This window comes from Crinia signifera, chromosome 4, assembly GCF_055691185.1.
Source record: "Crinia signifera chromosome 4, ASM5569118v1, whole genome shotgun sequence".
Taxonomy (NCBI): domain Eukaryota; kingdom Metazoa; phylum Chordata; class Amphibia; order Anura; family Myobatrachidae; genus Crinia; species Crinia signifera.
The window spans coordinates 34,062,567-34,081,161 of NC_139220.1; the positions used below are offsets into that span (position 1 = coordinate 34,062,567).

Consider the following 18,595-nt stretch of genomic DNA (forward strand, 5'->3'; position numbering starts at 1 on the left):
GCATCCCATCAGGACTGTCTTGCAATCTGGTGGGACTGCCATTTTATGGAATCCTATCCTGGTGTATCCCTCCTATTATCCCTATAGATTGTAAACTCGTGAGCAGGGTCCTCCTCCTCTTTGTCGGTTTGTTACTACCTAGTTCTCTGCGCTATACAGAAACTATCAATATCTATGTGTAAACAAGTCTCCACTTCATTGATTTTGTGTAACTGAGTACACAATTCTCCTGAATTTCGGTGGAATTTCCAGTAACAGGAGATTTCAATATGATGTCAATGAACAAGCTGTGTCAATACCACTACATTCCACTGGTGTGTTGTGGCGTATAAAAGCTGTTACTTTCAGACTAGGAAATGTTCACTGCAGCCACAACCATTCCAGTGTGAGGATCAGATCACATTCGTTCATGATGACGTTTCAGGTACGTTTTATTATAAACACCAATAGAATTGTTGTTATACAGTATAGCATTAATGATGCGGTACATAGTTGCAGAGGTGCAATCTATTTAGTGTTGGATTAAAGAGCAGTTAGTCTGCTTCTATGTAGCTTTTATATTACATATTTGGATACTTGTTTCCTAGCACGGCCACCCCGATTTCCATCGGGGTGGTCGTGTCGGAAAAATCGCGTCGGTCGCATCGCATGCGATTTGGTCGCATGCGATGCGACCGACGCGACCGACCCGATTTTTTAATTGAATCAAATGTGAATAGGGTCCCTGGGACCCGATTTTACTTTGGATTCAATGTAAAATATTCCCTAGACCCCCAATTTTACACCGTAAACCCCACCCCACGATTGACGCCAACCCAAAGCGTGGCGAGCGCAGCGAGCCCGCGAGGGGTGGCGGTGCACGTCCTCCGACCTTTTCATTCCCCTACTATCCACGTTGGCGTGAAGTTGAGAATATAAAGTGTGGCGAGCGCAGCGAGGCGAGTGTAGCGAGGCGAGCGGACTCGTATAACTTCACAGGTATACGCGTCCCCTTGCGGGGCTCGCTGCGCTCGCCACGCTTCGGACTCGGTGGCTCGCTGCGCTCGCCACACTTTATATTCTCAACTCCACGCCGATGTGGATAGTAGGGGAATGAAAAGGTCGGAGGACACGCACCGCCGCCCCTCGCGGGATCGCTGCGCTCGCCACGCTTCGGGTTCACGTTAATTGTGGGGTGACGACGGGGCCATATATAATGTGAAATGGGTCATATTGGCCCATTTCACATTTTTTACTATGTGAGATGGACTTAATCAAGTCCATCTCATCTTGTGCCATTATAATGGCACAAGACCGACACGATGCTCCCGATTTCAATGTTAAAAAATATTTCAACATTGAAGCCTATGGCAAAATCGGGGGCATCGCGTCGGTCGTTTTGCGTCGGGACCGTCGCGATGCCCGCGATTTTTCCTTTGCCGGCAAAATGGACCTGATTTCAAAGGAAATCGGGTCCATCGCGGGCATCGTGTACCTTAACTTAAAGGTACACGATGCCCGCGATTGTGGCCGTGCTAGGAAACAAGTACCCATATTTGTTTACTAACCCCAAAGCGTCCAATCAGGGATTCCTTCCAGACCCTTGTGAGAACGTAAAAAAATTATTTAGAACTGGCCCTGAGGGACAGAGCTGGGGGGCGCTCACCTAGAGTGCAATTTCCTGCAGCTGCTTGTTAATAGGGGTAGTTAGTCCCGTAGAGAAAAATACAGAGAAAACAAGTGTAGCAGCGCACAGCTTTGAGAGTACATGAAAAATGAATTGTGAGAACATCCCAGCCCCACCACCCCCCCCATCCCCCATCCCCTATATTCACTTACTGTCTAAAGGTGCATACACACTGTACAATTTTTTTTAACAATTTCGTTGAAAGACATTTCCCTTGAACCCAGTGTCCTTGACGAACGATGTTGACGAAACATAGTGACGACAGACGAAAGACGAAAGATCTAGCTACAGTTTATAGGCTTTTTTTGAAAGATATCCAAATGGAGCTGCATATACAGTTGACAAACAACCTCGATGAACAACTGGCGGGTATGCGCATCACCATTCGTCGTTCATCGCAAACACACTGAATGATATTTTTACCAATTTTCATTCAGAATGGACGAAATGAACGAAAATGGTAAAAAAAATTGTACATTGTGTATGCATCTTAAGTAAAGCAATTTGTGCCATATTATCCACGCACCTTTCACTTGTAGCTCCCACAGTTCAAGACTTATGCACCCTACACAAGGGCTGCCCATAGGTAGGTGCTGTGGGTACAGCTGGGACAGCCTCTGGATGGGCCCGTGCAACTCATTTTGCCCACCGCAACCAACCCCCCCCCTGATTGCCTGCGCTGTGCTGAACAAAGCACAGGCTTCTTCAATGCAGGATGCCGGCAGCCAATTAAAATGCTGCACTGGCTTTTAAAACAATCTGAGCTCGTGTACCGTTAGCCAATCAGTGCAGCTGCTGGTACACGAGCTCTGATTGGCTCACCAGCCGATGCTGCATTAAAATTGGCTGCAGGCATCCTGCATTGAGGAAGCCTGTGCTTCGGCACCTGCTGCGTTGAGCAGGAGGGGATGAGGGAGCAACAGTTGGGTGGTAAGTGAAGGGGTGGGGGGGGGGGGGGTGTGTGTTGAGGGGCCCGACTGGTAATCAGTACCGGAACCCAAAATTCCTAGTGTCAGCCCTGGTTCTGAGCAATTATAGATTGCATTGCTCCTCCCCAGTGGCGTAGCTTCCATGTGGCAGACCCTGCGGCAGCTTGGGGGAGCAAGTGCCAGCAGGGTTTGTGGTGGGCGCCAGTGCCCGGTGAACTGACAAGCTGGCTGGACACAGGGCCCTATTAATTCTGCTGCAGGCAGGATCTTCTTCCTACAGAAAAGCATCCCTGCCAGTGTAGCCTCATCCAGCAGCCTACCCTGCCAGTACGGCTGCTGGAGCACCCCTTAAGCCAGCCATACATCTAATGATTGATTGTCAGATTGGGCTGGTTGGAACAAAAACCTGGTAATGGATGAGAGCAAATGACAGTAGCCATTCCGATATTACCAGGTTTTTGTTCCAACCAGCCCAATCTGACAATCGATCGGTAGATGTATGGCCAGCTTTACTCTGTGGATTCACTGCTGCCACGATTGGAGCACAGCTCCGATCAGGCAGCGTTCAGATAGAGCCTCCCCTGCTCCCAAACTGCAGCTTCCATCTCTTCACACACGGGCTGGCCACACCCACCAGGCTGAGAGTGGGCTCAGCCCAGCCTCCACTTCCTGCTCCTCGTCTGCCTGACTGTGCTGCTGCGGCTGCCTCACCACACGGCCCAGTCTGCAGTGCTCTGCAGAGGAAGAAACACAGAAGTCAGGTGGGGGCTACACTTACTGGGGGGTGACATGGGGGAGGGGGGCTGTGTATAATGAAGTGTGTACTGGGGGTGAAATGGGGGAGGGGAGCAGTGTGTCCTGGGGGGGGGGGGGGTTAACATGGGGGGAGGGGGGCTGTGTATATTGCAATGTGTCATGGCGATAGCAAGGGGGAGGGGGGCTGTGTATAATGCAGTGTATCCTGGGGTAACATGGGGGAAGGAGGCTGTGTATAATGAAATGTGGGTACTCTTTACCTAGCACGGCGCCCATCGCGGGCATCGCGGCCATCAAATGCACTAAAAAACGGGTGCGACGCGATGCCCGCGATTTCCCATAGGGAACAATGTTAAAAGTGTGATTGGACGCGATTTTACTGTTCAATGCCTCAATGCCCGCGATTTTTCCATAGGAAACAATGTTAAATGGGCCACAGAGCCCTAATAGTCCCCCTGAAGTGTGAAATGGCCCCCACAATTGTTAACGCCACCCCATGATCAACGTGAACCTGAAGCGTGGCGAGCGGCGGCGGTACGCGTCCTCCGACCTTTTCATACCCCCACTATCCACGTCGGTGTGGAGTTGAGAATAGAATAGTGTGGCGAGCGCAGCGAGCCACCGAGCCCGAAGCGTGGCGAGCGAGCCCCGTGAGGGGACGCGGATACCTGTGAAGCCCGTGAAGGGACGCGTTTACCTGTGAAGGTATCCGCGTCCCCTCGCGGGGCACGCTGCGCTCGCCACGCTTCGGGCTCGGTGGCTCGCTGCGCTCGCCACACTATTCTATTCTCAACTCCACACCGACATGGATAGTGGGGGTATGAAAAGGTCGGAGGACGCGTACCGCCGCCGCTCGCCACGCTTCAGGTTCACGTTGATCGTGGGGTGGCGTTAACAATTGTGGGGGCCATTTCACACTTCAGGGGGACTATTAGGGCTCTGTGGCCCATTTAACATTGTTTTCTATGGAAAAATCGCGGGCATTGAGGCATTGAACAGTAAAATCGCGTCCAATCACACTTTTAACATTGATCCCTATGGGAAATCGTGGGCATCGCGTCGCACCCGGTTTTTTAGTGCATGCGATGGCCGCGATTTTTTACCCCCGATGACCGCGATGGACATCGTGGGCGCCGTGCTAGGTAAAGAGTACCGAAATGTGTCCTGGGGGTGGCATGGGGGAGGGGGCCTGTGTATAATTAAGTGTTTTCTAGGGGGTAACATGGGGGGGCTGTGTATAATGAAGTCTGTCCAGGGCGGTGGCATGGGGGAGGGGGCCTGTGTATAATGCAGTGTGTAGTATGTACTGGGAGGTGACTTGGGGAGGGGGTTTGTGTATAAAAGTGGAAATGGGGGGGTTAAAGACTGCGCTATGGACCTACTTGGATGGAAGTTTGCAGCTGGGTATAGGGGTACACTGCAATAGCTCATTAGCTCAGTAGTGTACTAATGACACATGTGTGGGTATGGGAGTGTGTCATATATATATATATATATATATATATATATATCACCCCAGTAGTGTTAAATGGCGCCCCTGTTCAAATTACTTAATGATAATTTGGTCTTTCCTTATACAAGTAAAAATAAATTTTCTTCCTTAAAACATACAGACTAAAATTTTACATTTCACCGTACTTCATAATCATAGGAGTGATTCTCTTGATTCTTTAGATGAAGAATGTATACCCAACGCGTTTCGTGTATATGTACATTTCACTCCTGATGAAGTCTCTTTATGAGACTTTATGAGAATGTTTTATGGAAGAAATAGATTTTTACTTGTATGAGGGAAGACTGAATTATCATTAAGTAATTTGAACAGGGGCGCCATTTAACACTACTGGGGTGATTTAAGGAGAAGGGATCCCACTAGTAGGGGATCAAGTGTTAACAGCGACCCATTAGTTCTAGTACTAGCGCAACCAAAGGGGTGCTGTTTTGGTATATATATATATATATATATATATATATATATATATATATATATATATATATATATATATATATATATATAGACATTGTAGAAGCTCTGCACACACTAAATTAACTGATAATAAATAGTGTAGATTTGGTTCATGAATTCATCAATGCATTTAAGCCTGATGGGGCTAAAGTGGGGTCCCGTGAAGGGGGCTGCAGGCTTAAATGCATTGATCAATTCATGAACCAAATCTCCACTATTTATTATCAGTTAATTTAGTGTGTGCAGAGCTTCTACAATGTCTGTTTAAACAATGTGGTCACAAGCCATAGGGCACCCCAAAACTAGGAAAGGTGAGTGCCGATGTTTAGTATATATATATATACTAGGTGATTCATCGCGCCCTACGGGCGCTCTTCACACCGTCGTAAGGGGCTGCGCCCCCTTAATTTGTGAACGTTTGTATATGAGAAATCTGGTTAGAATTGTATGAAAGATGCCCTGTATTGCAACTTAGGTGTCCGCGAATCGCGGGAGGGGGGGTCGCGGAGGGTGCCGCGAATTGCAGGAGGGGGGGTCGCGGGGGGTGCCGCGAATTGCAGGAGGGGGGGTTGTGGGGGGGGGGGTTGCGGCGAATCATGGTAGGGGGGGTCGCGGGGGTGTGCCGTGAATCACGGGAGGGGGGGTCACGGGGTGGGGTGCCGAGAATCGCGGGGGGGTGTGTGTGTGCCGTGAATCGCGGGAGTGGGGGTTGCGGGGGGGGGTGACGCGAATCGCCACAAGAAAAAATCAACACAGAAAGGTCAACACATGTAAATGTTGACATAAGTGTGGCACTTAATTGGTGTCCATGTCGACACATGAGAATGAATATGAAAACATTCAAAAAATGAAAAAAAAAATGAAAAAACTCATGTCAACCTTTTTCAGTGTCGACCATAGCCATGTCAGTGTTTTCCATGTGCAATTTAATTCTGGAGCTGCCGCGAATCGTGGGGGGGTGCCGCGAATTGCGGGAGGGGGGGTCGCGGGGGTGGGTGCCGCGAATCGCGGGAGGGGGGGTTACGGGGCGGGGGTTGCGGCGAATCATGGGAGGGGGGGTCGCGGGGGTGTGCCGTGAATCACGGGAGGGGGGGTCACGGGGTGGGGTGCCGAGAATCGCGGGGGAGGTGTGTGTGTGTGTGTGCGTGCCGTGAATCGCGGGAGTGGGGGTTGTGGGGGGGGGGGGGGGTGTGACGCAAATCGCCACAAGAAAAAATCAACACAGAAAGGTCAACACATGTAAATGTTGACATAAGTGTGGCACTTCATTGGTGTCCATGTCGACACATGAGAATGAATATGAAAATATTCAAAAAATGAAAAAAAAAACTTCAAAAACTCATGTCAACCTTTTTCATTGTCGACCATAGCCATGTCAGTGTTTTCCATGTGCAATTTAATTCTGGAGCTGCCGCGAATCACGGGGGGTGCCGCGAATTGCGGGAGGGGGTCGCGGGGTTGGGTGCCGCGAATCGCGGGAGGGCGGGGTTCACAGGGGTTCCGGTGGGGGGTTGCCGCGAATTGCGGGAGGTGGGGGGTCACGGGGGGTGCCGCGAATCGCGGGAGGGGTGGTTGCGGGGGGGTGTGACGCGAATCGCCACAAGAAAAAATCAACACAGAAAGGTCAACACATGTAAATGTTGACATAAGTGTGCCACTTCATTGGTGTCCATGTTGACACATGACAATTAATATGAAAACATTCAAAAAATGAAATAAATCTTCAAAAACTCATGTCAACCTTTTTCATTGTCGACCATAGCCGTGCCAGTGTTTTGCATGTGCCATTTAATCCTGGGGCTGCCGCGAATTGCGGGGGGTGCCGCGATTTGCGGGAGGGGGGGGGTTGCGGGGGGTGGGTGCCGCGAATCGCGGGAGAGCGGGGTTCATGGGGGTTCCGGTGGGGGGTTGCCGCGAATTGCGGGAGGGGGGGGGGTCGCGGGGGGGTGCCGCAAATCGCCGGAGGGGGGTTGCGGGGGGTGTGACGCGAATCGCCACAAGAAAAAAATCAACACAGAAAGGTCAACACATGTAAATGTTGACATAAGTGTGCCACTTCATTGGTGTCCATGTCGACACATGAGAATGAATATGAAAACATTGAAAAAGTGAAAAATAAATCTTGTCAACCTTTTTCATTGTCGACCATAGCCATGTCAGTGTTTTGCATGTGCCATTTAATCCTGGGGCTGCTGCGAATTGCGGGGGGGGGGGTGTGCCGCGAATCGCGGGAGGGGGGTCGCAGGGGGGGTTCCGCCAATCGTGCAAGGGGGGTCGCGGGGGGGTTCTTTTTGCCGCGAATCGCGGGAAGGAGGTCGCAGGGGGGTGTTTTTTCCGCGAATCGGGGGGGGGGGGGTGTCACGGGGGAGGGTTTGCCGCGATTCGCGGGAGGGGGGGGTCGCGGGGTGGTGGTTATGCCGCGAATTGCGGGAGGGGTCGTGGGGGGGTTCTTTTTGCAGCGAATCGCGGGAGGGGGGGTCGCGGGGGTGTTTTTGCTGCAAATCGCGGTAGGGGGGGTCGCGGGGGAGCGGGTGTTTTTGTCGCGAATCGCGGGAGGGGGGGGCGCGCGGGGGGGGGGGAGGTTTTGCCGCAAATCGCGGGAGGGGGGGCACTCACCTGGTGGCTGTGGAGTAGCAGTGCTGGGCAACATGGGAAGGCAGTGGGTGTCTGGCACTGTCTGTGGGCTCACTGGGCTGGTTCTCTGTCACATACCTCCCAACATGACCCTCTCCAGGAGGGACACAATGCTCTGTTTCTAGACTTCCCCTTAATGTATGATTGCCATCACCTGTTTTAAACAGGTTAATTTCTCAGAAAGGTGTTCAGCACAGATGAAGGCAATCACACATTAAGAGGAAAGTCCAGGAACAGAGCGTTATAGACACAGACACACACTTTGAGTGACAGATGTAGCCAAATATATAGGAGATATATATATATATATATATATATATATATATATATATATGGTACTTATGTAGTATCTGGGCTGCCGATTTAGAAATCGGATCGGATCGCATCGTATCGCATCGCATGCGACCAAATCGTATGCGATGCGATGGTCAAGGTTTTTCCATAGGATTCAATGTTAAAATGGTCTGAGTCCATTTTAACATAGAATTCAATGGGAAAAAGGGGTCCTTTTCCTTTCCCCACTATCCAAGTGGGCATGGAGTTGGATATAAACCTGTGGCGAGCGTAGCGAGCCACCGAGCCCGAAGCGTGGCGAGCGCAGCGAGCCCCGCGAGGGGACACAGAATACTTTTTAAGAAATATGCGTCCCCTCGCGGGGCTCGCTTCGCTCGCCACGCTTCGGGCTTGGTGGCTCGCTGCGCTCGCCACGCTATATAAAATCAACTCTTTGCCCACTTGGATAGTGGGGAAATGAACAGGACCTTCTTAACATTGAATCCTATGCAAAATCGCATCGAATCGCATCGCATCGCATCGCATCTGATTGTATGCCTTAAGGTAAGGCATGCAATCACAAAATCGGCAGCCCAGATACTACATAAGTACCATATATATATATATATATATATATATATATATATATATATATATATATATATATCGAAAGAATGACCCCAGGTGCGCCCTTAGTGTGTAAGCAGCTACTCTAGAACCTCCCCTGTTAGTGGGAGGTGACAATAGAGATAGGAGAAAAGGGTATAGAGAGCGCTTTTACCACCACATAAAGTTTCCACCAATTACAGTTAAACACAATACAGTACAATGTATAATCATAAAACCAGTGTGTTTTATTGTAGTATTCGAGAGTTCACATCTGGAAATAATATCCTTTTCGGAATATCAATAACCCGACGCGTTTCGTCTTAACAAAGACTTCATCAGGGGTTTAAACATAATATAGTGTCCCAACGTATATATTAGTGTTTTTGTTCATTCGATGGTAATACTATGATTATCTCTCCCTTAGTAGGGCAAATTCCTTAATATCAAATAATACCCACATGGGGTCACGAGGAGCGTGGTAAATCAACAACCTTTGTAGGCGACTTCTTGAGATACAGGGGTGCTGAATATTTCAGTTAAAAGGGTCAATAGGCCCATTAAAACGAAGGGGGGATTTGTAGATAAAGTCTGCGCAGTGTGGTTGGCCTGATTATGCCGTTCAGGTCTTCTGTATCTAATGCTCCACTGTGGAATGGATACAGTGCGTACAGATGACAGCAATAAATGGTTCGATTTCACAGTACTGATCTCTGCTGACAGTGCTAGCCAGTCCATTCCACAGAGATCAGTACTGTGAAATCGAACCATTTATTGCTGTCATCTGTACGCACTGTATCCATTCCACAGTGGAGCATTAGATACAGAAGACCTGAACGGCATAATCAGGCCAACCACACTGCGCAGACTTTATCTACAAATCCCCCCTTCGTTTTAATGGGCCTATTGACCCTTTTAACTGAAATATTCAGCACCCCTGTATCTCAAGAAGTCGCCTACAAAGGTTGTTGATTTACCACGCTCCTCGTGACCCCATGTGGGTATTATTTGATATTAAGGAATTTGCCCTACTAAGGGAGAGATAATCATAGTATTACCATCGAATGAACAAAAACACTAATATATACGTTGGGACACTATATTATGTTTAAACCCCTGATGAAGTCTTTGTTAAGACGAAACGCGTCGGGTTATTGATATTCCGAAAAGGATATTATTTCCAGATGTGAACTCTCGAATACTACAATAAAACACACTGGTTTTATGATTATACATTGTACTGTATTGTGTTTAACTGTAATTGGTGGAAACTTTATGTGGTGGTAAAAGCGCTCTCTATACCCTTTTCTCCTATATATATATATATATATACACTTAACATCGGCACTCACCTTTCCTAGTTTTGGGGTGCCCTATGGCTTGTGACCACATTGTTTAAACAGACATTGGATGGGCTCTGCACACACTAAATTAACTGATAATAAATAGTGGAGATTTGGTTCATGAATTGATCAATGCATTTAAGCCTGCAGCCCCCGTCAAGGGACCCCACTGTTCTGCAGGTCCTACCACTATCGCTGAAAATGGCTGCAATACACATAGCTATCACATCAATGTTTGATACCAGGCATGCTATCAGGTCTGAAGCTCACAGCAGACTTTGCTTTTATAGGTGAGCAGCTACCAACATACCTGTCACTAATCATCTAGGGAAATGGCTAACATAAGCTATGGAATCTTAGTTAAAAACAGGGTGCATGAGAGAATGTGACCACAATAAGACTAATTAAAAAATTAATCTAATAAACAATATATACACTTAACATCGGCACTCACCTTTCCTAGTTTTGGGGTGCCCTATGGCTTGTGACCACTATTTATTATCAGTTAATTTAGTGTGTGCAGAGCCCATCCAATGTCTGTTTAAACAATGTGGTCACAAGCCATAGGGCACCCCAAAACTAGGAAAGGTGAGTGCCGATGTTAAGTGTATATATTGTTTATTAGATTAATTTTTTAATTAGTCTTATTGTGGTCACATTCTCTCATGCACCCTGTTTTTAACTAAGATTCCATAGCTTATGTTAGCCATTTCCCTAGATGATTAGTGACAGGTGTGTTGGTAGCTGCTCACCTATAAAAGCAAAGTCTGCTGTGAGCTTCAGACCTGATAGCATGCCTGGTATCAAACATTGATGTGATAGCTATGTGTATTGCAGCCATTTTCAGCGATAGTGGTAGGACCTGCAGAACAGTGGGGTCCCTTGACGGGGGCTGCAGGCTTAAATGCATTGATCAATTCATGAACCAAATCTCCACTATTTATTATCAGTTAATTTAGTGTGTGCAGAGCCCATCCAATGTCTATATATATATATATATATATATATATATATATATATATATATATATATATATATATATATATATATATATATATATATATATATATATATATATATATATAAAATGCTGGGGGGAGCCACAAACTTTTTGGCAGGGAGGAGCAACATTTATAGATACGCCACTGCTTCTCCCCCTGGGCATGAAAGGTCCTTTAGCACACTTGGATTTAGCAACTACCATAGTTGGACCTCACTTTGGCTTTGGATTTCCCTGGAGTCATTTCTTGCATGTTTTGGATTCCATATCCATCCCTGGTGATCAGGTGCCATTCACACCAGAGATTGGACAGATAGGGTGTAGGGGGATACATAGGAGTGACCGATGGTCAAGATGCTAGTGACCAGAATACTGATGCCAGCATTCTGAAGTATGGGACAGTTGGGGGGTATGGTTTTGCTGATCACTTGTGTATGAGCCTACGCAGAGTTTATTAGTGTAGTTCAGAATATGCTGCGCTATATAAGAAACTGTAAATACATAAATAAATGTCTAAGCTGCACCCCAAGAAGCCATCTTTTGACTGTTCTCCGTTTTTTTTTTTTTTAATCTTTAAAAATGTATTTTATTTCATTATGCTTCATATTCAATAAGATGTGTATGTTGAATAATAGTGTATATTACGGTTGTGTTACTTGGGGGGTTATTCTGGTTCACTCTCAGAGGCAAATTCCTTCTTAAATGGACAAAACCATGCTGCACTGCAGGGGGGCAGATGTAACATGCGTAGAGAGAATTAGATTTGGGTGAGTTATTTTGTTTCTGTGCAGGGAAAATACTGACTGCTTTATTTTTTACACTGCAATATAGATCTCACTTTGAAGTAAATTTCGAATTTTACTTCAAATTGAACAAGTTACCTGCCCGCCGGAGTGCACCGGTGAAGCCCAGCGCCGCCATAGATTGCGGTGCACGGCGCTTTCCCGGCAGCTCGGGGACTTAGTTACGGCCGGGCACACCCCCTTCAGTGTCGCGGCGGCCCGGGCACGCCCCCTTCAGTGTCGCGGCGGCCCGGGCGCGCCCCCTTCAGTGACGCGGCGGCCCGGGCACGCCCCCAATTGTGACGTGGAGGCCGGGCACGCCCCCAATTGTGACGCGGCGGCCCGGGCACGCCCCCAATTGTGACGCGGAGGCCCGGGCACGCCCCCAATTGTGACGCTGCGGCCCGGGCACGCCCTCAATTGTGACGTTGGCGTGCCCGGTCCGCTCCTCCAGCGCCTTGCCCCGTTTGGTTCCTAGAAGGAACACATCGGTTCTGTCCATCTAAGAAGGAATTTGCCTCTGAGAGTGAACCAGAATAACCCTCTTGGTGCCTATTACCTGCTCTCTGGTTCCGGTGGTCAACAGTGTCTAGGTCAACAGTCAAAACTTCAACATGCACTAGGTTGACATGGTCAAAGGTCGACATGAATATTTCACAATTTTTTTCTTTTAACAGACTTTGTCCATACTTTGATCCATGTCAACTGCTATGGAGAACGGGAAAGTGTGCAGAGTGAAGCGAGCTTACACGTTACACTGAAGGTCCCTGTCGACACTTGTCGACATAGACACACAAAACAATGTAAAACTGGTGTCAACCTTCCAGTGTCACTATCCACCTAAAATGAGTGAAGTGAGCAAAAAAAGTGAATAAGCCCTTCACCAGTGCTAGGAATGATAATATCAATGAATACTTCTAACTCTCCATTCAGATCTTTTCAGATCGGAAAAGCTTCTGTACCCTTTTCAACCGTTCAGCAACGGATTCAGTTACGCAGGGAAGATTGACAGGAGAGAAAACAAAATAACATAGTGTAATTCAATTTAATAACACAATTATGGATATCTATACCAGGTTGAACTAGATGAACGCAAGTCTTTTTTCAGCCTTACCTACTAAGTAACTATGTAAAATTCATTAAAAATGAATACATCTTCCATAAAAAAGTTTCTTCAAATCTCCCACAGGCAGAATAAAGTGCAAAGTGTGCGTTTACCATATAGGTTTGAACTGCTGAAACAAACAGTTCAAAAAAAGGCTGGGGTAGGTGAAAATACCAGACTGCTTCCCGGGCAGGCTTGCTGGTGTCCCAGTCCAGCAATCACATTCCTCCGCACCTCCTCGTCAGCCAACCACACCCCTGCTCTCTATCTGTAATACAAAATAATTGCAGCAGGGGGGGGGGGGGGGGGGCAGGACACATTGCGGCTGCCCCCCCCCCCCCTCCAAAACAGATCCGCTACTGATTAGACTACTAGTATTCTTGAGATTTTAAACAAGCTTGTGTTAACTGAAGTGGCCATTATTTCTGATATCATTGCAGGTGCAGAAGAGATCCGCCTTATATGTTACACTCTTTGTTTGGACTTTGATGTTGACAGGGAACTGCCTTGAGCCGGACCAGATAAAAAGGGTGACAGATCACATCGAAAACACTATAACCAAGTAAGCACCCTTTTTCCTTTTGCCACAGCAGTGCTGTGATAGGGCAATATTTCCACACTGTGCAGGCCCGCCCCAAACATGTGACATCATGATCTCATGTCAAGGGGTCAGGAATTGGAAGAAGAGGAGCAGTGGCGTAACTAGATACATGTGGGCCCCATAGCAAAAGTTTGTAAGGGCCCATATTTATCACCTAATGCTGAAAAATGTATACAGGATATGATACTTTGACAGGCAAAGTGGGCCCCTTTCAGCTCTGGGCCCCATAGCAGCTACATTCCCTGCACCTATGGTAGCTACACCCCTATATATAATACATGTAACTGTGACAGGGAAGGTGGCCCCTCTCAGCTCTGGGCCCCATAGCAGCTGCACTCCCTGCACCTATGGTAGCTACACCCCTATATATAACACATGTAACTGTGACAGGGAAGGTGGCCCCTCTCTGCTCTGGGCTCCATAGCAGCTGCACCCCCTGCACCTATGGTAGTTATGCCCTTGAAGAGGAGTACATGGTGCACCCTAAAGGTGGTTATATACTACTCTGTCTTCACGCAGTAAAGCATACCTCCCAACTTCTGTAGTTGGGAGGTCGGGACACTCCCAAAAAGGGGGCGCGGCCTCAAGAAAAGGGGTGTGTTCTCGTGGAATGACACGTCCTCCGGGCCACGCCCCCATTTTCGTCGCTCGACGGCGCTGAATAGACGCTGTGCGCATGCGCACAGCGTCTATTCTTGGCAGGCTGGGGGGGCTCCCAACTGTCCCCCCCGGGACAATGGCGGCCCCAGGCGGGACGCGGGAACGTCCCCGAATATCGGGACGTTCCTGCGGTAAGCGGGACAGTCAGGGCCGGCGACAGGGGGGGTCAAGGGGGACAAGTGTGACGGGCCCCAGTGATCTGAAGGGCCCCATCTGTGTGTGGCTGAGTCTGACTGACTCACTGTGTGCCACTGCGGTCTACTGTGTTCCGTTCGGCGCTCAGAGCCGTCTACTCTGTGTGTGCACATGGCCTGGGGCCACAGCTGTACCTGCCGCTGTGGCCTCAGTCTCTGGCCCCTGAACTTTTACTGTGCCTGCGCATGTCGTCTGTCCTGCACTCTGCAAATGACCAGCCCTGCCTGCTCGTAGTGCTCAGCGATCTTTTGTGAAAGTGACAGGCCAACAGCAGCCGGGAGCCAGCAGGAAGCAGGTCTTAGAACGAGAGAAGTGTGCACATGAAAGCAGGCTCTGGAGCAGTGAAAGATTAAATAAGGCTCATGCAGAAGAGCGTTGTGTGGATTTGGGATTAGGTGGGTGGCCCCAGAAATATTATTGTACAGGGCCCCAAGATTTCTGTTGCCGGCCCTGGGGACAGTTGGGAGGTATGGTAATGTATGGCAAACAGATTCCCATTTCAGCCACCCGAGACCTCCCAAGGTGTCAGGATCACATGCGATCTATTGCATGCGATCCCAGCAAATGCTGATGATCCTACATGCAGCACTTGCAATCTAGAGGTCCGATTCGATGCTCACGGGACTGTTTGTTTTATAAACTATTTCTGTAATGTTAATGCAATTATTCAGAGGAGGCTCCTGCTATAGGGCTGCAGCCCCTCCAGTCAAAATCCCAACACCAGAGACACAGACAGACAGCACCAGGGCTCCGGTGCTTCCCCCTACACAGGTGTATTTTGCTCTGTACCTGTGTTTATGTGCATATGAGTACATCATTTATTTACAGTAATTGCATACAAACACATGTACAGCGCAAATCAAACTAATAACCTGCAAATAATTAATGACTGTTTGCAATGAGCAGCACCCAGGAAATTGAAACCCCCCTTAAGTCTAAAGTCAGGAGCCGCCACTGCAATTATTCGTAAAAATTAAGTTTGCATTTAGTAAACTTTTGTTTATTTTTTCCGTAAAAAATATATTATTTCTAGGGTTCCTGAATGTATTTATATATAAATAGGCATAACAAATGGTGGCTATTTCACCAAAAAGTGAATTGGCAGCTAATTCACTGCTCAACGCATTGTTTGGCACTGCCGAATTTTCCACCTAGTGGAACAATAGGCATTCCAATTGAATAAGACAAATCCTCATTCACTAGTTGAGTACCCCCCTATATGCGTTAGCTACTGGAAAGGGTTACGAGTACAGGCAATTTATGAGGCCCATGAGATAAATGGAAACAATTGCAAACAACCAAAAGGTATAGGTACTGCACTAATTGAATGTATTTTAGAGCCACCATGGATGGATACGCACACACGAATAAAAACATATAGAGACTTTTTCAAATAATATTAAATTGCAAATATTTTATTTTTACAATAATATAGAAAATCAATAAGGCTGCCACCTAAACTTAAATATATAAAATTTATAATGACAGTACATATACTATAAACATACTAAAAGAATTCTCGGTACTTGTGGATTATCACGGCTCCCACGATGGCCATCGCACAGGAAAAAATCGCATCGCATGCGATTGCATGCGTTTTTTAACAGAAAAGCATCCAAATGCATTGAAATTAGTATCAAACATGTTCAATGGCCCCCAAATGTCATTTTTGAGGCTGTACCACCCCCACTATCAACGCAAACCCGAAGCGCAGCGAGCCCGCGAGGGGCGGCGGTACGCGACCTACGACCTTTTCATACCCCCACTATCCATGTCAGCGTGGATTTGAGAATAGAAAGTGTGGCGAGCGCAGCGAGCCACCGAGCCCGAAGCGTGGCAAAGTATACGCGTCACCTCGCGGGCTTCACAGGTGTCCGCGTCCGCTCGCCACACTTTCTATTCTCAACTCCACGCTGACGTGGATAGTGGGGGTATGAAAAGGTCGTTGGACGCGTACCGCCGCCCCTCGCGGGCTCGCTGCGCTTCGGGTTTGCGTTGATAGTGGGGGTGGTACAGCCTCAAAAATGACATTTGGGGGCCATTGAACATGTTTGATACTAATTTCAATGCATTTGGATGCTTTTCTGTTAAAAAACATATGCGATTTTGTAAAAAAAAATGGTTAAAAACTGCAAAAATCACATCCAATCGCATGCCATCGCATGCCGCTATATATGGCATGCGATGGCACTTTACATGTATTTTGTGTCCCCTCACGGGGCTCACTGCGCTCGCCACGCTTCGGGCTCGGTGGTCGCTGCGCTCGCCACACTATATAAAATCAACTCCGTGCGTAGTTGGATAGTGGGGGTATGAAATCACCCATGGGTGACTATACAATTAAAAATCGGGTCTTTACAATGAAAAATCGCATTGCATTGTATGCCACTATATTGCATGCAATGCGATGCATTGAAAAAATCGGGCGCCCAGATATTACACAAGTACCAAAAGAGGTAACTATACATCGCCTGTCTACGACTTGGCACAATTCCGCAATAAAGTATATAATGACCGTTTGTTACATGTGCAAACGCCTCAAATGTTGGATACCCCTGTATTGATAAATGTTAAGAATAGGGCGAACACATGGTTCAGTCCCAGCGGCCATTGATACAGATTGGACATTAATGGCCGCCGGGACCCTGCAGGCTGCCGGAAGCGAACAGGAGGGAAGGATGGCGGTCGGAGGATGGCGTGCTGGGGGAGGGAGGGGGGGATGCTGCCGAACAGGAGGGAAGGATGGCGGTCGGAGGATGGCGTGCTGGGGGAGGGAGGGGGGGATGCTGCCGAACAGGAGGGAAGGATGGCGGTCGGAGGATGGTGTGCTGGGGGAGGGAGGGGGGGATGCTGCCGAACAGGAGGGAAGGATGGCGGTCGGAGGATGGCGTGCTGCGGGAGGGAGGGGGGGATGCTGCCGAACAGGAGGGAAGGATGGCGGTCGGAGGATGGCGTGCTGGGGGAGGGAGGGGGGGATGCTGCATAGAGCAGCAAGTAACTGCCAGGCAAGCCTATTTCTGCTTTCGATCCCAGGGTCGTGGGGCCACGCATCAGGATCGAATCTAGATCGGAGGCAGTTAGCACTGTTCGATTTAGATTCGATTTTCGATTTTGCTTCTAGAAGCAAAATAGAATTGAAAACGTGTCCAAATTCAACCCTGTGTACACCCCTTTTCTTATTGACATTGCAGAGTCACTTTTAGCTTAATGCATAATGATACAGGAATCATGTTTAAGATACAGTTGTCATATCTAAATACTGAATACAGGTCTTGGACTCTTCTTTTATACTGTGCTCATTTCCAAAACCAGGAAAATCAGTCGACAACATGCATATGTGGTCAAGTTCTCAGCAAACCAATGCCAGGAGCTCAGTCAAAAGGACATAGAGGCCGCACTGGAAAAAGATGTTGCCAAAGCAAACCAGATCGTCAACGATGTTCAAGGTTATAAAATATACATAGGAAGTAACCTGGTCATAGCTTCTTTCAAGCGTCTCAAGAATACCCCTATGAGGCACGCAGAGTTACGCTTATTAACTTCTGAGGACAACAACCCCGTACCGGTGACATCTCTCTTGAGCACGGGCGCAGGGTGTGTGATATTCTACTCTCTCTATTCCCCTTGTACAGGGACCTGTGCCAATCTTCATGTGTCTAATAACATTATAAGGGACTTTCATTTGTTTGGAGATATTAATAATAAAGCGTTTGTTTTTGGATTTATCTACAAACTTGACAAAGACAAAAACGCCATTTGGGATTCTTTTACGCAGCTTGATTTCCGCATGCCTTTGTTTCGCTGCAGCAAAACTAACTGCATGAAATGCTTTGAAAAACACAATAATAAAGTCACAAAGAATCAAAACTGTTTTGTCTATAAATAGCATAAGAACAGCTACAGGTGTCACAGGCCTTATGTAATTACCTGTGAGATGTCCTGCACATGTATGGAGAGTTAGCAATCATTTGCAAGTCAAATCCAGGTTGATTTTATTATTAAAATTTCTGTAATCTATTGAAAAACAAAAACTTCTGTTAAACTATTAAAAAAAAAAAAATTAAAAGTTTCTATCATCA

The 18,595-nt window shown here is 47.6% G+C and overlaps 1 protein-coding gene across 1 annotated transcript; it reads left to right on the forward strand.

Moving 5' to 3' along the window:
* Positions 1–277: 277 nt before the first annotated feature.
* Positions 278–18,595, forward strand: LOC146073932 (uncharacterized). Its single transcript, XM_083181517.1, has 3 exons — positions 278–424; positions 13,501–13,622; positions 17,829–18,595. The coding sequence occupies exons 1-3, from the start codon at positions 410–412 to the stop codon at positions 18,400–18,402; spliced, it is 711 nt and encodes a 236-aa protein (XP_083037643.1). The 5' UTR covers positions 278–409; the 3' UTR covers positions 18,403–18,595.